General features: G+C 41.3%; 1 protein-coding gene across 3 annotated transcripts; it reads right to left on the bottom strand.

The window, feature by feature from the left end:
- Positions 1-2496: 2496 nt before the first annotated feature.
- On the bottom strand, positions 2497-15710 carry RNASEH1 (ribonuclease H1). 3 transcript variants are annotated; one of them, XM_023728227.1, is made up of 9 exons: positions 15524-15710; positions 14312-14427; positions 13207-13392; positions 11086-11250; positions 8966-9065; positions 7651-7705; positions 7133-7217; positions 5437-5561; positions 2497-4438 (listed from the first exon to the last, which is right to left on the bottom strand). In XM_023728227.1, the coding sequence occupies exons 1-9, from the start codon at positions 15652-15654 to the stop codon at positions 4352-4354; spliced, it is 1050 nt and encodes a 349-aa protein (XP_023583995.1). In that variant the 5' UTR covers positions 15655-15710; the 3' UTR covers positions 2497-4351. The 3 variants fall into 3 exon arrangements, with proteins under 3 accessions (XP_023583995.1, NP_001272777.1, XP_023583996.1); NM_001285848.1 differs by lacking the exon at positions 13207-13392 and having other exon boundaries at positions 4352-4438; positions 15524-15654; XM_023728228.1 differs by lacking the exon at positions 2497-4438 and having other exon boundaries at positions 5534-5561; positions 7133-7213.
- Between the last annotated feature and the right edge of the window lie 2623 nt (positions 15711-18333).

Here is an 18333-nt window from a genome sequence, read left to right as displayed (position 1 = left end):
AATAAAATGTAATAATTTTTTTCACCAAGCCAACAGAGACGCTCCCCCACCTCGTCCAGTTCACCCCAGTGCACTGTAGAAGTATTCTCTCTCACTCTGTGTGCTCTGACATTACAAAGATCAGGAAACATTACACCCAAAGGTATGGAGTCATTCCTTACCTGCGAACAGCACTGCTGTCACTTATTCCTAGGGCATAGCCATGCAAGTCTCTCACCCTCCCATCCGAAGACATAATTTATTCATGCTGCCCCAAGGAAGAAGGATGCATAAAATGTCATACAACATTTTTCTCCCAATCTGACAACATTATGCAAGCTTGTTCCTTCATAATGCTGCTTTATTAGAGATGAAGACAACTTCCCCTCTCCTGGAAATGTAGAAGTGAGCAAAGAGACAAAATGTCTGCCTATGTGGAGCTTCTAGATAGGGCAAACAGAACAACATAAATATATATAAACAAAAAGTACAGAGTATGTCCACTGCTGTGCTGGTAAACATTTTACAACAGCTGTGGGGGAGGGAGAGCCCTGATTGGTTGCATTTGCTGATTTCTGTGATGTGAATGTTCCCACCACGGCCAGTTCACACTACCAATGTGAAGTCACTGAGTGCAGAGTTGGGAACAGACGTGCACAGTTGGCTCTTGTGGGCTAGTGTGAACTGGCTCTAGCACACCATGGAATGTCCCATGGCGAAAAAGAAAGACAAGCGAGAAAGACAAGGAAAGTGGTAGGTAGATGAAGAGTTGTTATATTAACTAGGAGATTCAGGGAAGGTCTCATTAAGAAAGTTCCTCTTGATACTGGTTCATACTTGTATGTGACCCTCACAAAATTAGCCTGCTGACTGCCTTTCAATAAATTATACATGTGTAACTAAAAAAAAAAAGAACCATCTGAGCATGAGTAAAGACCAGGAGTTCTAGGCAATGCAAACAGCAAGTGCAAAGGCCCTGAGGCATATCTGAAGAATAACAATAAAAACCCATATAGCTAGAGTGGAATATGCAAGGAGGAGAATAGCTGAGGTGAGATGAGTAATGGTGTGTCTGATCGTGAAGACTTAGAGGCCGTGGATAAGAATTTTGCTTTTTATTCTGAGAATAGGTAATTACTGAAGGGTTTTGAGCAGAAGAGTGACATGATCTGACACATTTTGGAAAATACCATCTAGCCATTATATGGAGGGTAAACTGTAGTAGGAGAAGGGCAGAAGAAGGCAAACCCATTAGGAGGCTATTGTAGTAACTTAGGCAAGGAATGATCGTACCTTGGACAGCACAGCTGCAGCGGTAAGATGTGATCAAACTCTGGGTGTATTTGGAAAATAGAGCCAACAGCCTTTGCTGACATACTGACCCTGGGGTGTGAGACAGAGAGGTGTCAAAGATGTCATCATCTGGGTCATCTGGGTTAGAGATGGGTTCAAACACTACTTTTCCTCTTTGGAAGCAGTTACTAGGTCATCTGAGCTTGACGATGGATGAATCATTATCATCTGTCTTGAGATGCAGGGGGAGGGGAGGAATCTTGTGCTGCTCAGATATTTAAAACAAACAAAAAAAGGAACGTCACCAGCAGAGGACCCAGAAACCAGAGTAGGCTATAACTACTTATTATTTAATACCTTTGAAAGTGGAGAATAAAAAGGACTTGTTGAAAAACAGTTTCATTGATCTGTCTCTTAGTTTTCTGAAAGTCTATCTGAATAATTTTTAAAGATAAACCAATTAACTAGGGCCTGTCATAGAGAAAGGAGTTATCCTCAATATTAAGATTCCTGGCTACTGATATTTTTGTAGTAAAAACATACACACACAAATTATGAGGGTAATGGTTTTATTGTCTAGAGTTCTATTTCTTAATCTTTAATTTTGTTCTTTCCGGTCTTAGCAAAAGGATGTGAACGCTATGAGCTTAACAGTTATATTTAGGAAAACCTGTCACCTAGAAAGGGAAAACTGCTTGACTTACTGTCTTAGTCATCTAGTGCTGCTATAACAGAAATACCACTAGCGGATGGCTTTAACAAAGAGAAATTTATTTCCTTACAGTAAAGCAGGCTAAAAGTCCAAATTCAGGGCATCAGCTCCAGAGGAAGGCTTTCTCTCTCTGTCAGCCTTCTCATCAATGTTCCCCCAGACTAGGAGCTTCTCCGCGCAGGGACCCCAGGTCCAAAGAACACACTCTGCTCCCAGCATTGCCTTCTTGATGGTATGCGGTCCCCCGTCTCTCTGCTCACTTCTCTCTTTTTGCCTCAGGACACAATCCAGTCTTGTAGATTGAGTCCTGCCTCACTAACACAACTGCTGACCTTCCTCCCTCACTAACATCATAGAGACAGGATTTACAACATATAGGATAATCACACAATATCAGGAATCATGGCCCAGCCATACTGACACACACATTTTTAGGGGGACATAATTCAATCCATGACACTTATTTCTACAATCACAGAGTTGTTGTTAGGTGCCATCCAGTCGGTTCTGCTTCCTGGTGATCCAATATATGCAGAGTAGAACTGCTCCATAGGCTTTTCATGGCTGTGGCCTTTCTCCCGATGGGCCTCTCTGGGCGGGTTCAAATCGCCAACCTTCTGGTCAGTAGCTGCGGGATTAACCATCTGCCACCCAAGGACTCCTTAGAGCTGACCAAAATGCACTAGAGAAGAATCTCAGTTTTGAGGCATATTTTGATGAAAGCTGTTCTTCGCAAAAAGAAGACTAGAGTGGCCACATGCCAATCCCTTTCTCTCTGTAGACAACTGAGACCCAAAGCTATCTTAACAAACTTGCCCAGGTATTCATTCAGCAAATATCTCAATGCCTTCTGTGTGCCAGCAGTTAAAGGTACTCGGGAGAATATGAACAAAACAAAGTCCTGCCCTCATGGTGTTTATTTTCTAGAGCTTATTCCCAAGTATCTTAGGAACTGAGGAATAAGAGAGCGCCATTACAGTTGCTAGATGTTTTGTTCTGATGGCATCCTTTTACTAAACTTTGAGTGCCAATTCATCACACTAAATGAAAAGGGAACTTTTACTGAGTGGTCTGATCCTCCTTGCTCCCAAACTACTAGAATATGAGAATTAGAAAGAGTAAACTTATAAAACTATTCTGGCTAATAAACACAAATGAAATCACAGAATTAGAGTATCACCATTTTGAAAATCCTAATGAATGGATTTAGGTAATGAGCATTAGCAACTGCCAACATCAACGAAGATGAAAATCGGACATATGCCTACTCATAAAATTCAAGGACGAGCACTGATAGTCTTGCCAAAGATATGGAACCTGAGTCTGATGAAGCTTCTGGACCCAGCTGCCAAGTCGCAGGAAATAACAGAGGACAAAAGAAAAGGTTTAACTGTACCATGTGAAGAACTACAGGACAAACGGATGGAGAAGAAAGCTGTGGGTTAGAAGAGACTGAAGACATAAGACACATCAAGTTTTTCAAAAAGTGAGTAAGACTGAAGTGCCAAGGGAAACACAAGGAAGCCATTTCTATAGAAATGAGGATAATGGTTACTCCTGATGGGACAGTGGGGGCTGGGATGAGATGGGGCAGTTGGAGAGCCACTGGGGTGGCTGTCAAGGTGACCGGGGTGGCAGTTTCAAGGGTATTCACTTTACAATAATAAAAATTTAACAAGCTATACAGTTGTCTCGTGTGGTTTTTCTGTTTTTATTTTACAATAAATAGGTTTAAAAATAAACGATCATTTCAAACTTTTTTTAACTTGCAGTGTTTTTGACAAAAACATCTGAAGAAATTTTTAAAAGATTTATTTATACCATCTGGGTCTTTAAAAGCTGTAATCATTCCTCTATTATGGTCTAACAGCCGGAGCTACCTACGTGCAGGTTACGGCCCATACGAGAGTGTCAGCTGAGACCCAGCTCACGCTGTCTGCTAAGCTTTGCGTCCCGCCATGGGGCTGCACCTGCCAAGAGCTAAATCTGCACAAAGGCTCAGATCAACCTTAAAATCATGAGACTCCATATCTATACTTCTTGTCTGCATTTTTAAACCAAGGTTTATTCATTCTTTATTAAAATAAAAAATTGGATCACACTCCAATAAGATAAATGACAATAGTATTGAACCCAATAAGCATAATTCTGACATCTCAAAGCATGGCCAATTTATTATACATCTAACCACTTTTCAATCCAACTGTATTTCAGAGACAGCCACACTGCCTTTCTGGTTTGGTTCAAACACTGTGCCTGTCGCATCTATTGCAATAGTCCATCCTACAGTCTTTCATTTTCCGTACCAATAAGTGAAAGTAAGGAAACAGCCACTGACTCATGCTCCCAAGATTAAAACCACTTCGTTCAGTCTCCGGGTTGCTTAGCTCCTTCTCTTGCTAATCTATCGGCTTCTTCATTGCCTATAAATCCTGAATGACCAGGAACATGCATCTGTTAAAATAGAAATTTTCCTGTCATTAATTCTGACACAAGCAATACATGACTGTATTCTCACTGTAAGAAAATTCAACTACACAGAGTATACAGAGAAGAAAGCTCACCTTCACAGCGCCTTTCCCAGTGTAATTATAAACAGCACAAGGCATATTCTTAGAGACATTTTCACTGCGTTTATGCAATGTAGACATTTACAAAAATTTCATTTTCTACATGAACTGGATCTTACTGTTTGTACTGCCTTCTCCTCACTTAATAATGAGACTCATCACGCTCCCCATGCAAAGCACGTGTGCATGCATGCATGCATGTATATCTACAGTACATGCGCTGTATTCTAACTAAGGAAGTATGGACGTGCTTATTTGATTTAATCATTGTTTACACCTAGGTTGCTGAAAGACAAATGTAAATGTCAGGCTACCACACTATTATCAGTGGTTCCGGGAGGGAGAGAAAGGCAGAGTAGAGACAATGGGTGCATTTAACTTGCTCTGCACTGTTTGGGGGGGGAAAAAAAAAACAAGTTTAACAAACCGTCTATTGTAAGAAAAATTTTTCCATTTTGTGGAAAAAGTCACGTTAGTAAGGCTCTGTCACACAACTTTATTTATTTTTTTTAGCAAAGCCCACTATATAAATTAGTTTTATGTAACATTATGACTGATTCCAAAGAAACTAGTAGGTTTGACTATTGCACCTCCAACAGTAATGAGGTATGCCTAGCCCAGGCATTACTCTGCATTAATATCAAAATGTAAAGAATATCGAATGGCCCTCAAATCAGACTGCCAATGTATTCTGTATAAAATAATACCTTCTTGTTAACATAGTGTTAATTATTTAATGATCAAAACAATCAAATGTGTTTTAATATACATTATGATATTAATTTCATAGAAACTATTATTTTAACTTCTTAATTCAGTGAATCATTTATAGAAGCCATTAGTCACGCTAGTTAATTTAAAACATTAAAAAAAAATACTCACCCACTGGATATCCATGCCCTGGGTAAGTGTGTCAAGCTCCACAAAGTCCTCTTTGTTGATTACCTCTTTCCCTGTGCTTGTTCTCCATCCATTTTTCTTCCAACCCTGAACCCAATTAGTTATAGCTAAAAGAAATACATACTTTCAGATTAATTTCATTATTTCATAATTAGCTTTACATTCTTTTTTGTCTCCATTCTAATTTTTAACTGTTCTTAAATTTGCCTCTTCCTCCAGGAATATTTTCTAAAGTATGTTCTACAAAACAATACATGCTGTTATCATTCTCCAATGAGGCACTGGTGGTTCAGTGATAGAATTCTCCTCTTCCATGTCAGAAGCATGGGTTCGATTACCCGCCAGTGCACCTCACGTGCAGCCACCACCCGTCTGTCGGTGGAGGCTTGCGTGTTGCTACGACAAACAGGTTTCAACGGAGCTTCCTAAGGCAGACTAGGGAGAAAGGCCTGGCAATCTACTTGCCAAAATCAGCCAAGGAAAACTCTATGGATCACAATGGTCCTGTCCAAAACCGATCATGGGGATGTCCATTCTGTTGTGCAGGGAGTTGCCATGAGTCGGAGGTCAACGAACAAGGGCAGCTAACAACATCACTGTATACAGAACAGCCCGACATCCTCCCTAATTTCCCCACGTCTAATCCAGTCTATTAGAAACTACTAGGAGACATGCTGTCGTCTCAAACCAAACTGCTAAGTTATTCTGTAGCTGAAAGAGATCCTCCTATACAAGCTGAAAATGATTTTACTCTAGACATGTCATCTTTACTTCACACCTGGCATTCTGCTGCATCCAAACGATACAAACCTACCAAAATTGTTCCGATGAAGACGTGATTAATGGGAGACTCCCAAAACACTAAAGAAGGATTAGTTCTACCCACACAGAATTCCTTGGGAAAGCCAGTCATTTCAAGGTGACAGGCACTTCACACGTGCTAAGCCCTCTTAATCATCACAACCGCCTGATAAAGGTATGTTTTATTTTCTCCATTTTAGAGATAAGAAAAATGAGGCTCTGGGAGGTTAAATAACTTGCTTATGGTCACAAAGGTGCAAAGGTCTTGCTTGAATGTTCTGGTTGTTTTTTTAAGCTCCCTTGGTTTATCTCTTACAATCGCTCATCTGTATTCTAAGCAGTCATTCTGAACTTCTCACTTCCTTAACTATGCCATGCTTTGGTTTTTTGCAGACGCCTGAAATATTCTCCTCCTTTTCCTTTTCCTCTTCCTCTAACCTGTGTTCAACCTCTAGTTCTCAGTTTAAAATGTCTCTGCCTCCAAAAAGCCTTCCTAGACCTCTTAAGCATCCCTCCCATGTGGTCCTATACACTGTACTCCCCAAGGAGTACTTAGCATACTACCTCAAACTGTTTATTCACAGTAATCTCTAGGGACCACGAGAGTAGAGACAGATCTAGCTTCACAGCCTGGCACAGAGTGGGTATGAAATAAATACGTGGTAAACGCTGGGGCAGAAGCGGGGATTCCAAAATCCTCACTCTTTCCCGGAGACCTCATCAATCAAATGTTATTCATGTTTACCATTTGGGTTCTGCCCTGTTACAATCCCTCCCACCAGGGAAGAAAATATCTATTTCCCTTTATACTTACTGAAAAAACAGAAAAAAAAAAAAAAAAAAAAAACACTAGAAGAAATAAAATGTGAATACTTACCATTTATAGTAAACATACTGTCTGTATAGAGAACCAACTTATCGATGTTTTGAGCCTTTGCTTGTTCAATGGCTTTGCAGGCTGCCTTGAAGAAACGAGTTGATAATTATTCTACAAAAAGTGTTCAGCTTTCAGAATGACTTCAAAATGTAAGCATTCCTTCTCCTCTGGACTTTTCTAGAAAATTCTTCTCCTTCAGAGTTGTTACTTAACCCCAAACTAAGCTTCTTCTGGACTTTGTCTACCTTACATACATCCAAAAAAACCTGCTACTGTCGAGTCAATTCTGACTCACAGCGACCTTACAGGACAGAGGAGACCTGCCCCATGGTGCTTCCAAGGAGCAGCTGGGGGATTCAAACTGCTGACATTTGGTTAGCAGCTGAGCTCTTAACCCCTGTGCCACCAGGGCTCCATCTTACATACAAAAGTAGTATAAAATGAGTTGATACATTCACAGTCAACGCTAAAGAATGATGAACTTAAATTGTTAGCAGCAAATCTATCCAGTCACTTACATGAATTTCTGCTCTTTGGTTGGTTTGTCGTCCAGGAAGTCTAACGCCTACATTTCTGTTTCAAAGCAATAAGAGAGAAAATAAAATTATCAAGCAATTCTCAAAGTGATTGTATATTTACTTGAAATATAAAAACTAACCCACTGCTGTCAAGTTAATTCCGACTCATAGCAACCCTACAGGGCAGAGAAGAAATGCCTCATAGGGTTTCCAAGGCTGTAAATCTTTACGGAAGCAGACTGCCACACCTTTCTCCCGTGGAGCGACTGGTGGGTTTGAACAGCTGACAGCTTACAGTTAGCAGCCAAGTGCTTTAACCACTGTACACCAGGGCTCCTTTGAAACATAAAAGCACAATATAAAAACATTGCGTTTAACAACCAACCACACTAATACTTACATTTTATTGAAAGGCACCACGGTATAATGTGGGAGAAGGAACACGGGACCCCAGTTTTAAGATCCAGGTTTAAGTCTTAGACCTGAAATGTATTAGCTATGTGGTCTTGAGCAAGCCACTTAAACTCACAACTGTTTTCTCCCTGTGAGATGGTGAAAACATGAGCTCACCCACTCTCATGGGGTTTGAAGCTAAAATAAGATATTAAGGTGAACAATCTTCATAAACTATAATGCTCAATATAAGTAAAATGGTATTATTACTGAATGATTTACAGTAAATATGCCTAACAGTCTTGTGGACACCTGTTACTACTAGAGAACAAAGCTCAGAACTGGTACATGGAGACTTCAGAAGAGTCAAATCCCCGTTTTACATTTGATTTTAGGGTGTCAGTTACTATTCAAGTTCTTTCATTCCTAGGGGCTAAGATTATGTGAATGGTTGCATTTCACATCCCCTTAATTTTGTGCCTTTTGAAAAATAAAAGGCTCACCTCTACAGTTACATATTTTCAGAACAGTCAGTCATGGCTACAACTCCAGTGATATGATGGGGTCCAAGCCCAGTGACCTGCCCCCTTGCAAGAACAATCTCCCAGCGTACCCTGTGCTTGTTCAAGGAGGCAATTACATAATTTTGTGTAACATCTTATCAGTGAGACATACAGACCCGTCAAGTTTTAGGACTAGAAAAGCAATGCTAAGGTAATTTAACATCCTGAAGAACAAATCCGTTCAGCATCAACATGAATCAAAGCTCTGTTTTTCTGCTACTCCTGCAAATGCTTTTACTTGGTGGGTCTTCCAAATCACCCAACAGTAAGCATATCTTGTCTCATCCTTTCACAAGCTTTGAAATATGATCCGGGAAAATGTGAAGCTTAAAAAGTTTCACTTTACTGGTTTTACTCACAAAGGATGGCCTGGCCCCCAATAAACGCCAATTCCTGCTCGTGCCCTTTTCCGTCCATTACTGGAGCAGCAGCCGTCAGTGTAAACCACCACAAATTCTCCTGTAAAAGGGAAACGGAGTAAGTGCTGCTGGACCAACAGTATTAAAAGCTGAAATTCACCTCAACAGCTTACTAAAATTGAATGAGTATTTTAAACACAGACTATTTTACAATGCCTTGATGTTTCCCGTCTGGGAAAACATTATCACTTTCTTTTTTCTTTCACGTTACCATTATTGAGAACACACAAAGCAAAAACCATACGCCAATTCAACCGTTTCTACACGTACAATTTAGTGACACTGATAACATTCTTCAAGTTGTGCAACCATTCTCACCCCCCTTTTCTGAGTTGTTCCTCCTCTATTAAAACAGAACCTCACTGCCCCCTAAGGTTCCCATCTAATCTTTCGAGTTGCTCTTGTCCATTTGATCCCACACGGTTCTTAAAAGAGCATAATGCTCAACATTATCAGTTTCTTACATGGGGCATGTGACACTTTTTGCTTAGAACCTACTCATGTCTTGGTCCCGCACGCTAGGTAAATTCAAGGAGAATACAATTACTAAGTAAGGGAACAACTCGCTGCAGAGGTAACTGCTGTTTGCATCCCACGCTAAAGGCATCGAAGAACGATAAACTGTCCCTTCCTACCCCACAGGTTACTTCCACTGTCAGGATACTGTCATTTCTCAATGTACCTCAGTATCATAAAAACCTTGCCTGCCAGAAGTTCAAGTTCTCTGAAAAACTCAGTCTAATTTTTTTTCTTCAAGTATGTGCCACTAGTAAAAACTGGCCTGTCTTTGCTTCTTTCCATCAAGGCAGAGGGTTTGATTGCTGTGTCAATGCTACAGGGAACAAGGCAGACAAGGACTGCCAGGAAGGCCTCTCAGATCACTGATGACCAGACCACCTTCAGCAAAGTGGTGGGAGCAGAAATCAGACCGCAAAGTGTTAAAGGCATGGGTGTGGAAGCGACTAGAGGCGACATGTGCATGAGGTGTTTGCCACAAGGATGGTAGCTTGAGCGTGGCAGAGGCAAAGGGGAAAGGAGACAAGATGGTAAGCAAGGATGGAAGAAGCCATCCATAACAGGAGTGGGGCTGGGAGTGCTCAGTAGGTAGTCTGTTAGAATATGGATGTTGGGCAAGGCTCCTCATTTCAACTGGAACTTCAAACAACATTATTGCACACTTCCTTCCTATTCACTTAATTCTATTTCAACTGTGAGTACCTCTTACATGTTAGGCAGTATGCTAGGTGCCATATGTATTATGCCTCAAGCAACTGTTAGTGCAGGGGAAATGGCTCATCTCCCAATTACTGAACAAATGACTACTTCAATTACCACTGGTAAATATCCAAATCAAGGACAGTTTGTTGTTTTTAAACATAACTGTAAAACTGATCTCTAGGTGCAGCCTGACAGACATTTTCTACTGGTTTCCCTTAAATTATAAAATGGCTTCTGGAGGAAAACGTTGAACCTACAAACACACTGATTTATTAAAAACATGATACTTACTTATACTTTTCTGTTCATACATGTCAAAGACAGAAGAAACTTATATACTTTGAGTAAACATAAACAATTGACTCTTGGAGTTAAAGGAAGGGAATGTTCACCACAACCTTGCTTCTCAAGATAAGGTAGGATCTCTTCATGTTTTGCAAAGAATATAAAAAAGCTCAAAATCCTGGTGTTAATCAACTATAAAAAGCAAATATAAAATGCTCTTTCTAGGTCTTTCTTACTTGAAGCTTCAGCTTAGACTTTTCTACCCTAGTGAGCTAAAATACTGCATGCATAAGGAATATTATTATTTTAAAAGATTATAACGTTTTTCATTTGTAATCTATATAATAGTTTCCTTGTGAACATCCAAAAATCTTAATCATTCTGTACCATTTGCTCAATTATAAAGTAGTGACCTTAGAGATTTCTAATTAACCTTTTCAGATAAGACTGAGGATATTAAACATCAGCTAAAAATGTCCTCATTAAGAAAGTGGGGAAAACGTCTACATATTTTCATAATTATTATATTAAAAATAAAAAATCCAAGAAAGAGATACCCATATAAGAAAATGTGTCTTTGCTAACTGAAGGGACGGATTCTGTATTTTGTTTTAGATGCTTCACACACGGCTCTGTGTTTTCATCTTCCTCATCATTCGGGGACTCACGGGGCCGCTTGTTTGCTTTCAGCTGAGGTTCTTGCACACGTTGATTCTTCTGTCCTGAAAGACAGACTCTCCTTGTAAACGAGAGACAGTGAACACAACATGAAATGTTCAAGAACCAAGACGTTTGGTAAGGGGTTCAGTAGCACTAAAGAAGACTTAAATACTCTTCTGTATATGGCCCTACAAAGAGGGGATGACTTAAGGCGGTATGTAGCATCTCAGACTTTGATGTCCTGCGAAATAATCTTAAATTTTTCATGACAGGCTTAGTAAGGACAATGTCAAGATGATATTAAGGATTTTGTTAAAAGCAAAATCTGGTTTTGATGGAGATAATAAAGATCCCAAGGGTTCTTCACTCTATAGGGATCACATATTTTGAAAATCTGAGGGGATCTTTCCCCAGAAAAATTACAGCAATCAAAATTTTGTATATAGTGTTGGTGGTATCTGTAGTTCAGAGGCCCCTCCCCCTCCTAGAAAAAATACTAGAATTGCAGGGACGCCAAGCTGAAAACCTCTAGGACGGCTAGGAGGGAAGGGGCAAGTCTACTTTAAGTAAACAGATGATGGGGCAGGCTAAGAAAGGCAAATAAAACCAGAAACGTAGATGAGACTGGGCCCCTTCAGGGGCAGTAATGCTGCAGTTATTTCTTCAGCAGCCTAGCCATGGTGAATTCGAGATTAATCCCAAAGAGATTCACAAACACCTTTTCTGGGTTTTTTGGGAGAAGCCAATATCTCACTTACATTTTAACATTATTATGGCAGCTAAAGCAGAGGATCAGCTAGACCAGGATCCAAAAAATCAGAGCTGCAATTTGAGTTCAACCTTTTATCTATCAATCACCTGTGAACTTGCTCAACTCACTTAAACCCTCCAAGCTGTCAAATGAAGCAAGGGACTAGATCATCTGAAATGTGGTTTCCTATATTACCACTTTATACAGCAGAAAAAAGGGTATACAAGGAGCAACTGATTTCATTTCCAAAAGAACCGCCTTAACACAACGAAGAGAGATCACTTTTAGCTCTAAACCCCTAAAACAGGCATGGAGAACTGGGGCCCTAACATTTATTAATCACCGCTAGATCAGTACAAACCAAAACCTCTAATCTAGCCTATCTTCTCAACCCACGCTTTTCAGAAGAATGCTAAGGTTACATGGACAAAACGTAAGTGAAATCAGTATTACATATAGAGCAACGTTTGGTATTTCCACTCTGCTCTATTTTGGGTTATCTTATATTTACCTTGAAAACATTCCTCTCGGTGCTCTAAACCCATTGCTGTCAAGTCAATTCTGATTCACAGCAACCCTACAGGACAAAGTAGAACTGCCTTATAGGGTTTCCAAGGAGAAGCTGGTGGATTCCAACTGCCGACCTTTTGGTTAGCAGCCAAGCTCTTAACCACTGCACCACCAGGGATCCCTAGGTACTCTACAGAACACATGTACAGGCCAAAGTGCAGTTCTGTAAATTCTTAATACATGTATTGGTTTGGTTTATTATAACATAGAAAGTTAAACTGGACTGAAAGTTTTAAAGAACAGAAGAGACCTTGAAGGAAAGGGGGACCACATGTATCAGGTAATTTTTACTTCACAAAATAACTTGATTTTCCTTTCAGTAAATCAACCATAAATTGGTTTATACAAGCCATACTAACTAGCAAATAACTCAATAATCTCAAAAAGAGGATGAATGTAATATCAAGAGACAGAAAAATTGGGTAAGGGGCTAATACTTTTGCTTTGATACAGTTCATGAATATTAAAGATGTTAAATCCTAGTTTATATATTAGAGTCAATTAAGAGGTCTCTGTAAACTTTCAAGTAAGATGCATAGACATAAAGAACTATGTTCCCCTTAAGGAAAAATTTAGAGTACTTAACAGAAACATATACATTAGAAGAAATGAGATATGCATAAATTACTAATCGGTTAAAAAAAAAAAAATCTGTGAAAATAAAATATTAAGAACTCAACAAAAACAAGAGTCATACTTTCGAACTTGCTTTCTGTCCCAAACTGCTTTCCCCATCTGGGTAGAAACAGAACTGTCACTCTGGAGCCTCCTGTAAAAGCCGCTGGGAAGATGGAGGGTAAAGTGGATACACACTGAGGTGAGGTCCTTCGGGGGTGGACTCCTACAGCAATCTGCCTCTCCCTGAATTCTGCTTTGTCCAGAACTGTGACGAGGGTCCAAAGGAGCAGTTGTTCAGTGTTTGAGCACCTCACTGTGTTCTGGGGGACTGTCCAAGAAAAACTGATGAAAACTATCCTCTGCTCAGTCTTAATCCACGGGGGTAATAATGTTTGTAAGTAAAGTTTAAGAAAATAAATAAATAATCCTCGCTCAAGGTAGATTAGTTAAGATATATTTCTTAAATCTCGTGCTCTAAAGCAGAGCCACCTTAGGCTTGCGTAATTGACGTCCCTTATACTAGAACTTAAGGAGCCCTGGTGGCACACTGGTTAAGTGCGAGGCTGCTAACCAAGAGGTTGGCAGTTCAAACCCACCAGCAGCTCCCTGGGAGAAAGATGTGGCAATCTGCTTCCGTAAAGATTTACAGCCCTGGAAACCCTATGGGGCATTTCTACTCTTTCCTATAAGGTCACTATGAGTGAGAATTGACTTGATGGCAACGGGTTTATGTGCTTATTTTTATAGTAGACCTTAAAGTTCAAATAACTATACTTTTGTAACACGTGAAATTGGAAGAAATCCAGGTTGTGTGACTCTGTCCTAAGTAAAAAAGGAAGCATCACACAGATACATGCAATGAAATCTATACTCATCACTTTAAAATTGCAGCCCACTCAATTCAATAGCAAGTACAAGTACTTTAAAAAATATAAGGAATTATGGTACTAGTGAGGACACTTAATGGAGGCAGGAGATGTGTGTTCTGGCTTGTTCTAACACCATTACTGACATGAAACACTATTTTTAACTTCTCTGAGCCTACTTCCTCACCTGTAAAACGGAAGCAATCATAATATCTTTTCTATCTGCCTAGAGGATAGCGATACAGATCAAATGAGATCGGCTTATAAAAGACTTTGAATAAGTTCAAGTGTAATACTGATATAAGAAATAGTGACTACCTTCTGAAACATCAGGGCTTACAGAGTTCCTGACAAAGGCCCAGGCCTCATCTTCAGTAGCAAACTTCTTAAATCTGGCAGCAGGAAACCGGTCCACCTGTGTTCTACATTCGTTCCTGCAACAGAACACACTAGTTATGTCTTTCCTCCCTCTTTCTTTTACTTACTCCCATTTTAATTAAAATTACTTTCTTAAATTGGGAGTAATCTGAAAAAGGATAAGGCTGTCCGTTCCTTGAGAACAACGGGTCATGTCTCATTGTGCACAGGTTTATTTTTCACATCCAACCCTACATTTTGGGTCATGCCACGTACCAGCCATACAGCATTCCAGCATCAAAGGCTTTCTCAAACTCAAAACATACTAAAATTTGGGGGTCTTTGAAAAACAGTGTAGAAATAATTTCACTTCGGCGAAAAGGCCAGCTTTCCGGATGCTTTCTCAGTACTTTACTGATGTGCATATGGAAACACAAACACACGTATTGATAATAAACCCTGACATCACAGTGAGAAGAGTCCTGGGCTCGGAGTCAAAACATTTGGCTTCAAGTGCAGCATCTGTGACTTACCACCCCTGTGAACTTCCTGACCACAGTAACAACATCTGAAAAGTGAGAATAATCACAGCTCCTTCAAAGACTATTACAGGGATTCAACTACAAATACTGGTTTACAATAATTTCTCTTTTTAAAAACACAAGGAAGATTACGTATTATCTGAGTTCCATCTCCATGTTACTTTGTACCAGAAAAAATGCTCTGGTAATGCTAGTTGGGACTTCTGACCTATGTACTGAAAAGGAAGAATTAAGACGCAGCCACTGGCCACCTTCAAACTATATGTGTCGTTTCTGATATTCCAAAGAAATTAAACTCATTCCAGGCCTCCTACCGTGTGACTCCGCTGGGCGGACGTCAGCTCGAGACTGGCAGGAGCCAGAAGCAGAGCTGTGAGCTTCTCAGACTCCCCAATTTCCTGGATGTCAGTGAGAATACGGGGCTCCTACCTAAAACTCAAACTACAAATATGGGCACATATGGTTTAACAGTCTCTAGAGCCGGACTCTCTACTGTGTGGTATCCCCGGGAGGCAAAGCTGGTCGGTGAAAAACTAGTCAACGACAGCTTCCTCGGCTCCTGCTGTTGGAGACAGCAGGGAGGACAAACAGCTTGGAAGAGGGTGGCAGCTTCGGCAAGCAGGTCACTCACCAAGTAAGAAAAACCCCGGTCTTGCGGCCCCTTCTCACGGCATAGAACATTCCGAACCCCCCACAGCCGCAGCGACTGTACCTCACAGTGGCCAAAGCGACTCTGTGAGCAAGAGAGAAAAGGCGGGTCATTTCTCACTCCAATGGACGGAAAAGCATTTTGGACCCCGAGTTCACGTCCGAGCGACTTGGAAATTACACACAAACTTCCGGCGGCGGCGCAGAGCGATGACGCGTTTCTCCGCCCGGGTCGGGAAAGCGGCCAGTCGGGCCTGGCTCAGAGGCGGAGTCACGCCGGGGCGGGGCCTGCAACGAGGGGCGGGAGCAGAACAGGGCTCGAAGTGGACAGGGTCTGAAGCGAGACAGAGCATAGAAAGGGGCGAGGTTTGAAGTAGGGCGGGGCCCCGAATGGGGCGGGGCCTGGAGCAAGGACGCCCCCGTGCAGGGCGGGGCTTCGGGCGGGGCAAGATCTGGAGCTGGGGGAGATCCGGGTCGGAGTGAAGTCTGGGGAGGGGCGAGGCTAGGCCTGGCGCGGCGAGGGGCGGAGCCTAGGGTGGGACCTGGGGGGGAGACCGGTACAGTCTCTGACCTTGCAGAAGCTACAGCTTCCAGCTGAGAATGAGTCCTGTTGTAACGGTACTGAGGCTCCTCCTCTCTCCTGGATGGTGGCAATTTGGGGAGCGTTTCCTCCTGTCTCACTGTCTAGTTCTCAACTTGGCTGCACAAGGGTCACAGCTGGAGAGCTTTTAAAAAACTACCGATGCCCAGCACCCCATCTGGAAATTCTGAACTGAAACCAGATCTTTGGGCCAACTGAAAAATAAAATTCTAGAAATCATTTCAAAACAATGAAAAGGCAAGCTTCTGAGACGCTGCTTCCTCAGTTGAAAACCGACTGAAACCCAATCTTTGGGCTAGGAGCCCGGTGGTAGTTTTTTAAAAGCTCCAGAGGTTCTGCTGATGTGAAGTTAAAGTTGGTGCCTCTCCGCCTAAGGCTGCCAGCACACCCATTTTTCTAACTTTCCAGGTGTGGGTTACCTGGCGGGAGGATTTGATTTGTGATGGAAAATGGCTGGGAGATAAAGATGTAATACTATTGTCTACTTTGAGAGCTTTGGGCCTACTGTTTTGGCCGCCCAATTTGGATATATTTTTTCCTCTTTTTAAATATCCTCCTTGGTGACCAACCAACAGTCAACACTTCTTAGCGCTAGATAAGAATTGTGAAGAAATCAGTTTTAAGTTCTGAGTGCTGAAAACGAATAGAACAGTCAATTGTTCATTATCAAAGATTATTTAGTTTCAGTTTAACTCTTTGTTGTTTCATAGGCAATAGTGTTAACACTAATCACATGCAAAGAGAAATAAAATTGGGCTGGAAGTAATGCTTCTGGCTTTATATCCTATTCATCCATTAACAACAACATTTGGATGTGGTCAGGAGTTTCTTATTATTTGGACCATCTACTTTTATTATAAAAACCGGTTGCCGTTGAGTCGATTCCGACTCATGGTAACCCTATGGCATAGAGTAGAACCGCCTGATATGGTTTCCAAGGAGCGCCTGCTGGATTCAAACTGCCGACCTTTTGGTTAGCAGCCGTAGCTCTTAATCACTACGTCACCAGGGTTTCCACTTTTATTATAGACAACAACAAAAAAAATGGCTTTATTATTCGAATGGCTGGAAAGACTATTGTTAGGTGCCTTCGAGTTGGTTCTGACTCAAAGCGACCCTGAGTACAACAGAACGAAACACTGCCGGTCCTGTGCCATCCTCATAATCGTTGTTATGCTTTAGCCCACTGCTGCAGCCACTGTGTCAATACATCTTGTTGAGGGTCTTCTCTTTCACTGACCCTCTACTTTTACCAAGCATGATGTCCTTCTCCAGGAAGTGGTCCATCCTGATGACATGTCCAAAGTACATAAGATGAAGTCTTGCCATCCTCACTTCTAAGGAGCAGTCGGGCTGTATTTCTTCCAAGACAAATTTGTTTCTTCTTCTGGCAGTCCATGATATATTCAATATTACTCAGCAACACCATAATTCAAAGGCATTGTCTTAGTTATCTAGTGCTGCTTTAACAGAAATACCACAAGTGGATGGCTTTAACAGAGAAATTTATTCTCTCACAGTCTAGTAGGCTCCAAGTCCAAATTCATGGCGTGAGCTCTAGGGGAAGACTTTCTCTGTCAGCTGTGGAGGAAGGTTCTTGTCATCAATCTGTCAGTCTTCCCCTGGACTAGGAGCTTCTCTGCACAGGAACCCTGGGTCCAAAGAATGCGCTCTGCTCTGGGTGCTGCTTTCTTGGTGGTATGAGGTTCCCACTCTCTGCTTGCTTCCTTTTCCTTTTAGATAAAAGGTGGTGCAGGCCACACTCCAGGGAAACTCTCTTTACACTGGATCAGGGATTGACCTTAGTAAGAGTTGTTACAATCGCCACCCTAATCCTCTTTAACATAAAATTACAATCACAAAATGGAGGACAACCACACAATACTGGGAATCATGGCCTAACTAAGTTGACCCATATTTTTAGGGGACACAGTTCAATCCATGACAGGCATCAATTCTTCTTTGGTCTTCCTTATTCATTGTCTATCTTTCCCATGCATATGAGGCAACTGAAAATACCATGCCTTGGGTCAAAAAGACCAAACCAAACCCACTGCTGTCGAGTTGATTCCAACTCATTGCTATCCTATAGGATAGACTAGAACTGCCCCATAGGGTTTCCAAGGAGCAGCTGGTGGATTTGAACTGCTGACCTTTTGGTTAGCAGCCATAGCTCTTAACCACTACACCAC

This window comes from Trichechus manatus, unplaced genomic scaffold, assembly GCF_000243295.1.
Source record: "Trichechus manatus latirostris isolate Lorelei unplaced genomic scaffold, TriManLat1.0 scaffold00023, whole genome shotgun sequence".
In the NCBI taxonomy this organism is placed as follows: domain Eukaryota; kingdom Metazoa; phylum Chordata; class Mammalia; order Sirenia; family Trichechidae; genus Trichechus; species Trichechus manatus.
Note: the sequence above shows the minus strand (reverse complement) of the source record. Positions and strands in the feature narration are given on the sequence as shown.

What these genes read in the sequence shown, in the direction of transcription:
- RNASEH1 (XM_023728227.1), bottom strand. Translation starts at nt 15,654, where the DNA reads ATGACCCGCCTTTTCTCTCTTGCTCACAGAGTCGCTTTGGCCACTGTG. An exon ending in GACAGAAAGCAAGTTCGAAA is followed by an intron (nt 11,251 to 13,206) that starts GTATGACTCTTG and finishes TCTGTCTTTCAG; the next exon opens with GACAGAAGAATCAACGTGTG. An exon ending in ACCAAAGAGCAGAAATTCAT is followed by an intron (nt 7,218 to 7,650) that starts GTAAGTGACTGG and finishes CGTTTCTTCAAG; the next exon opens with GCAGCCTGCAAAGCCATTGA.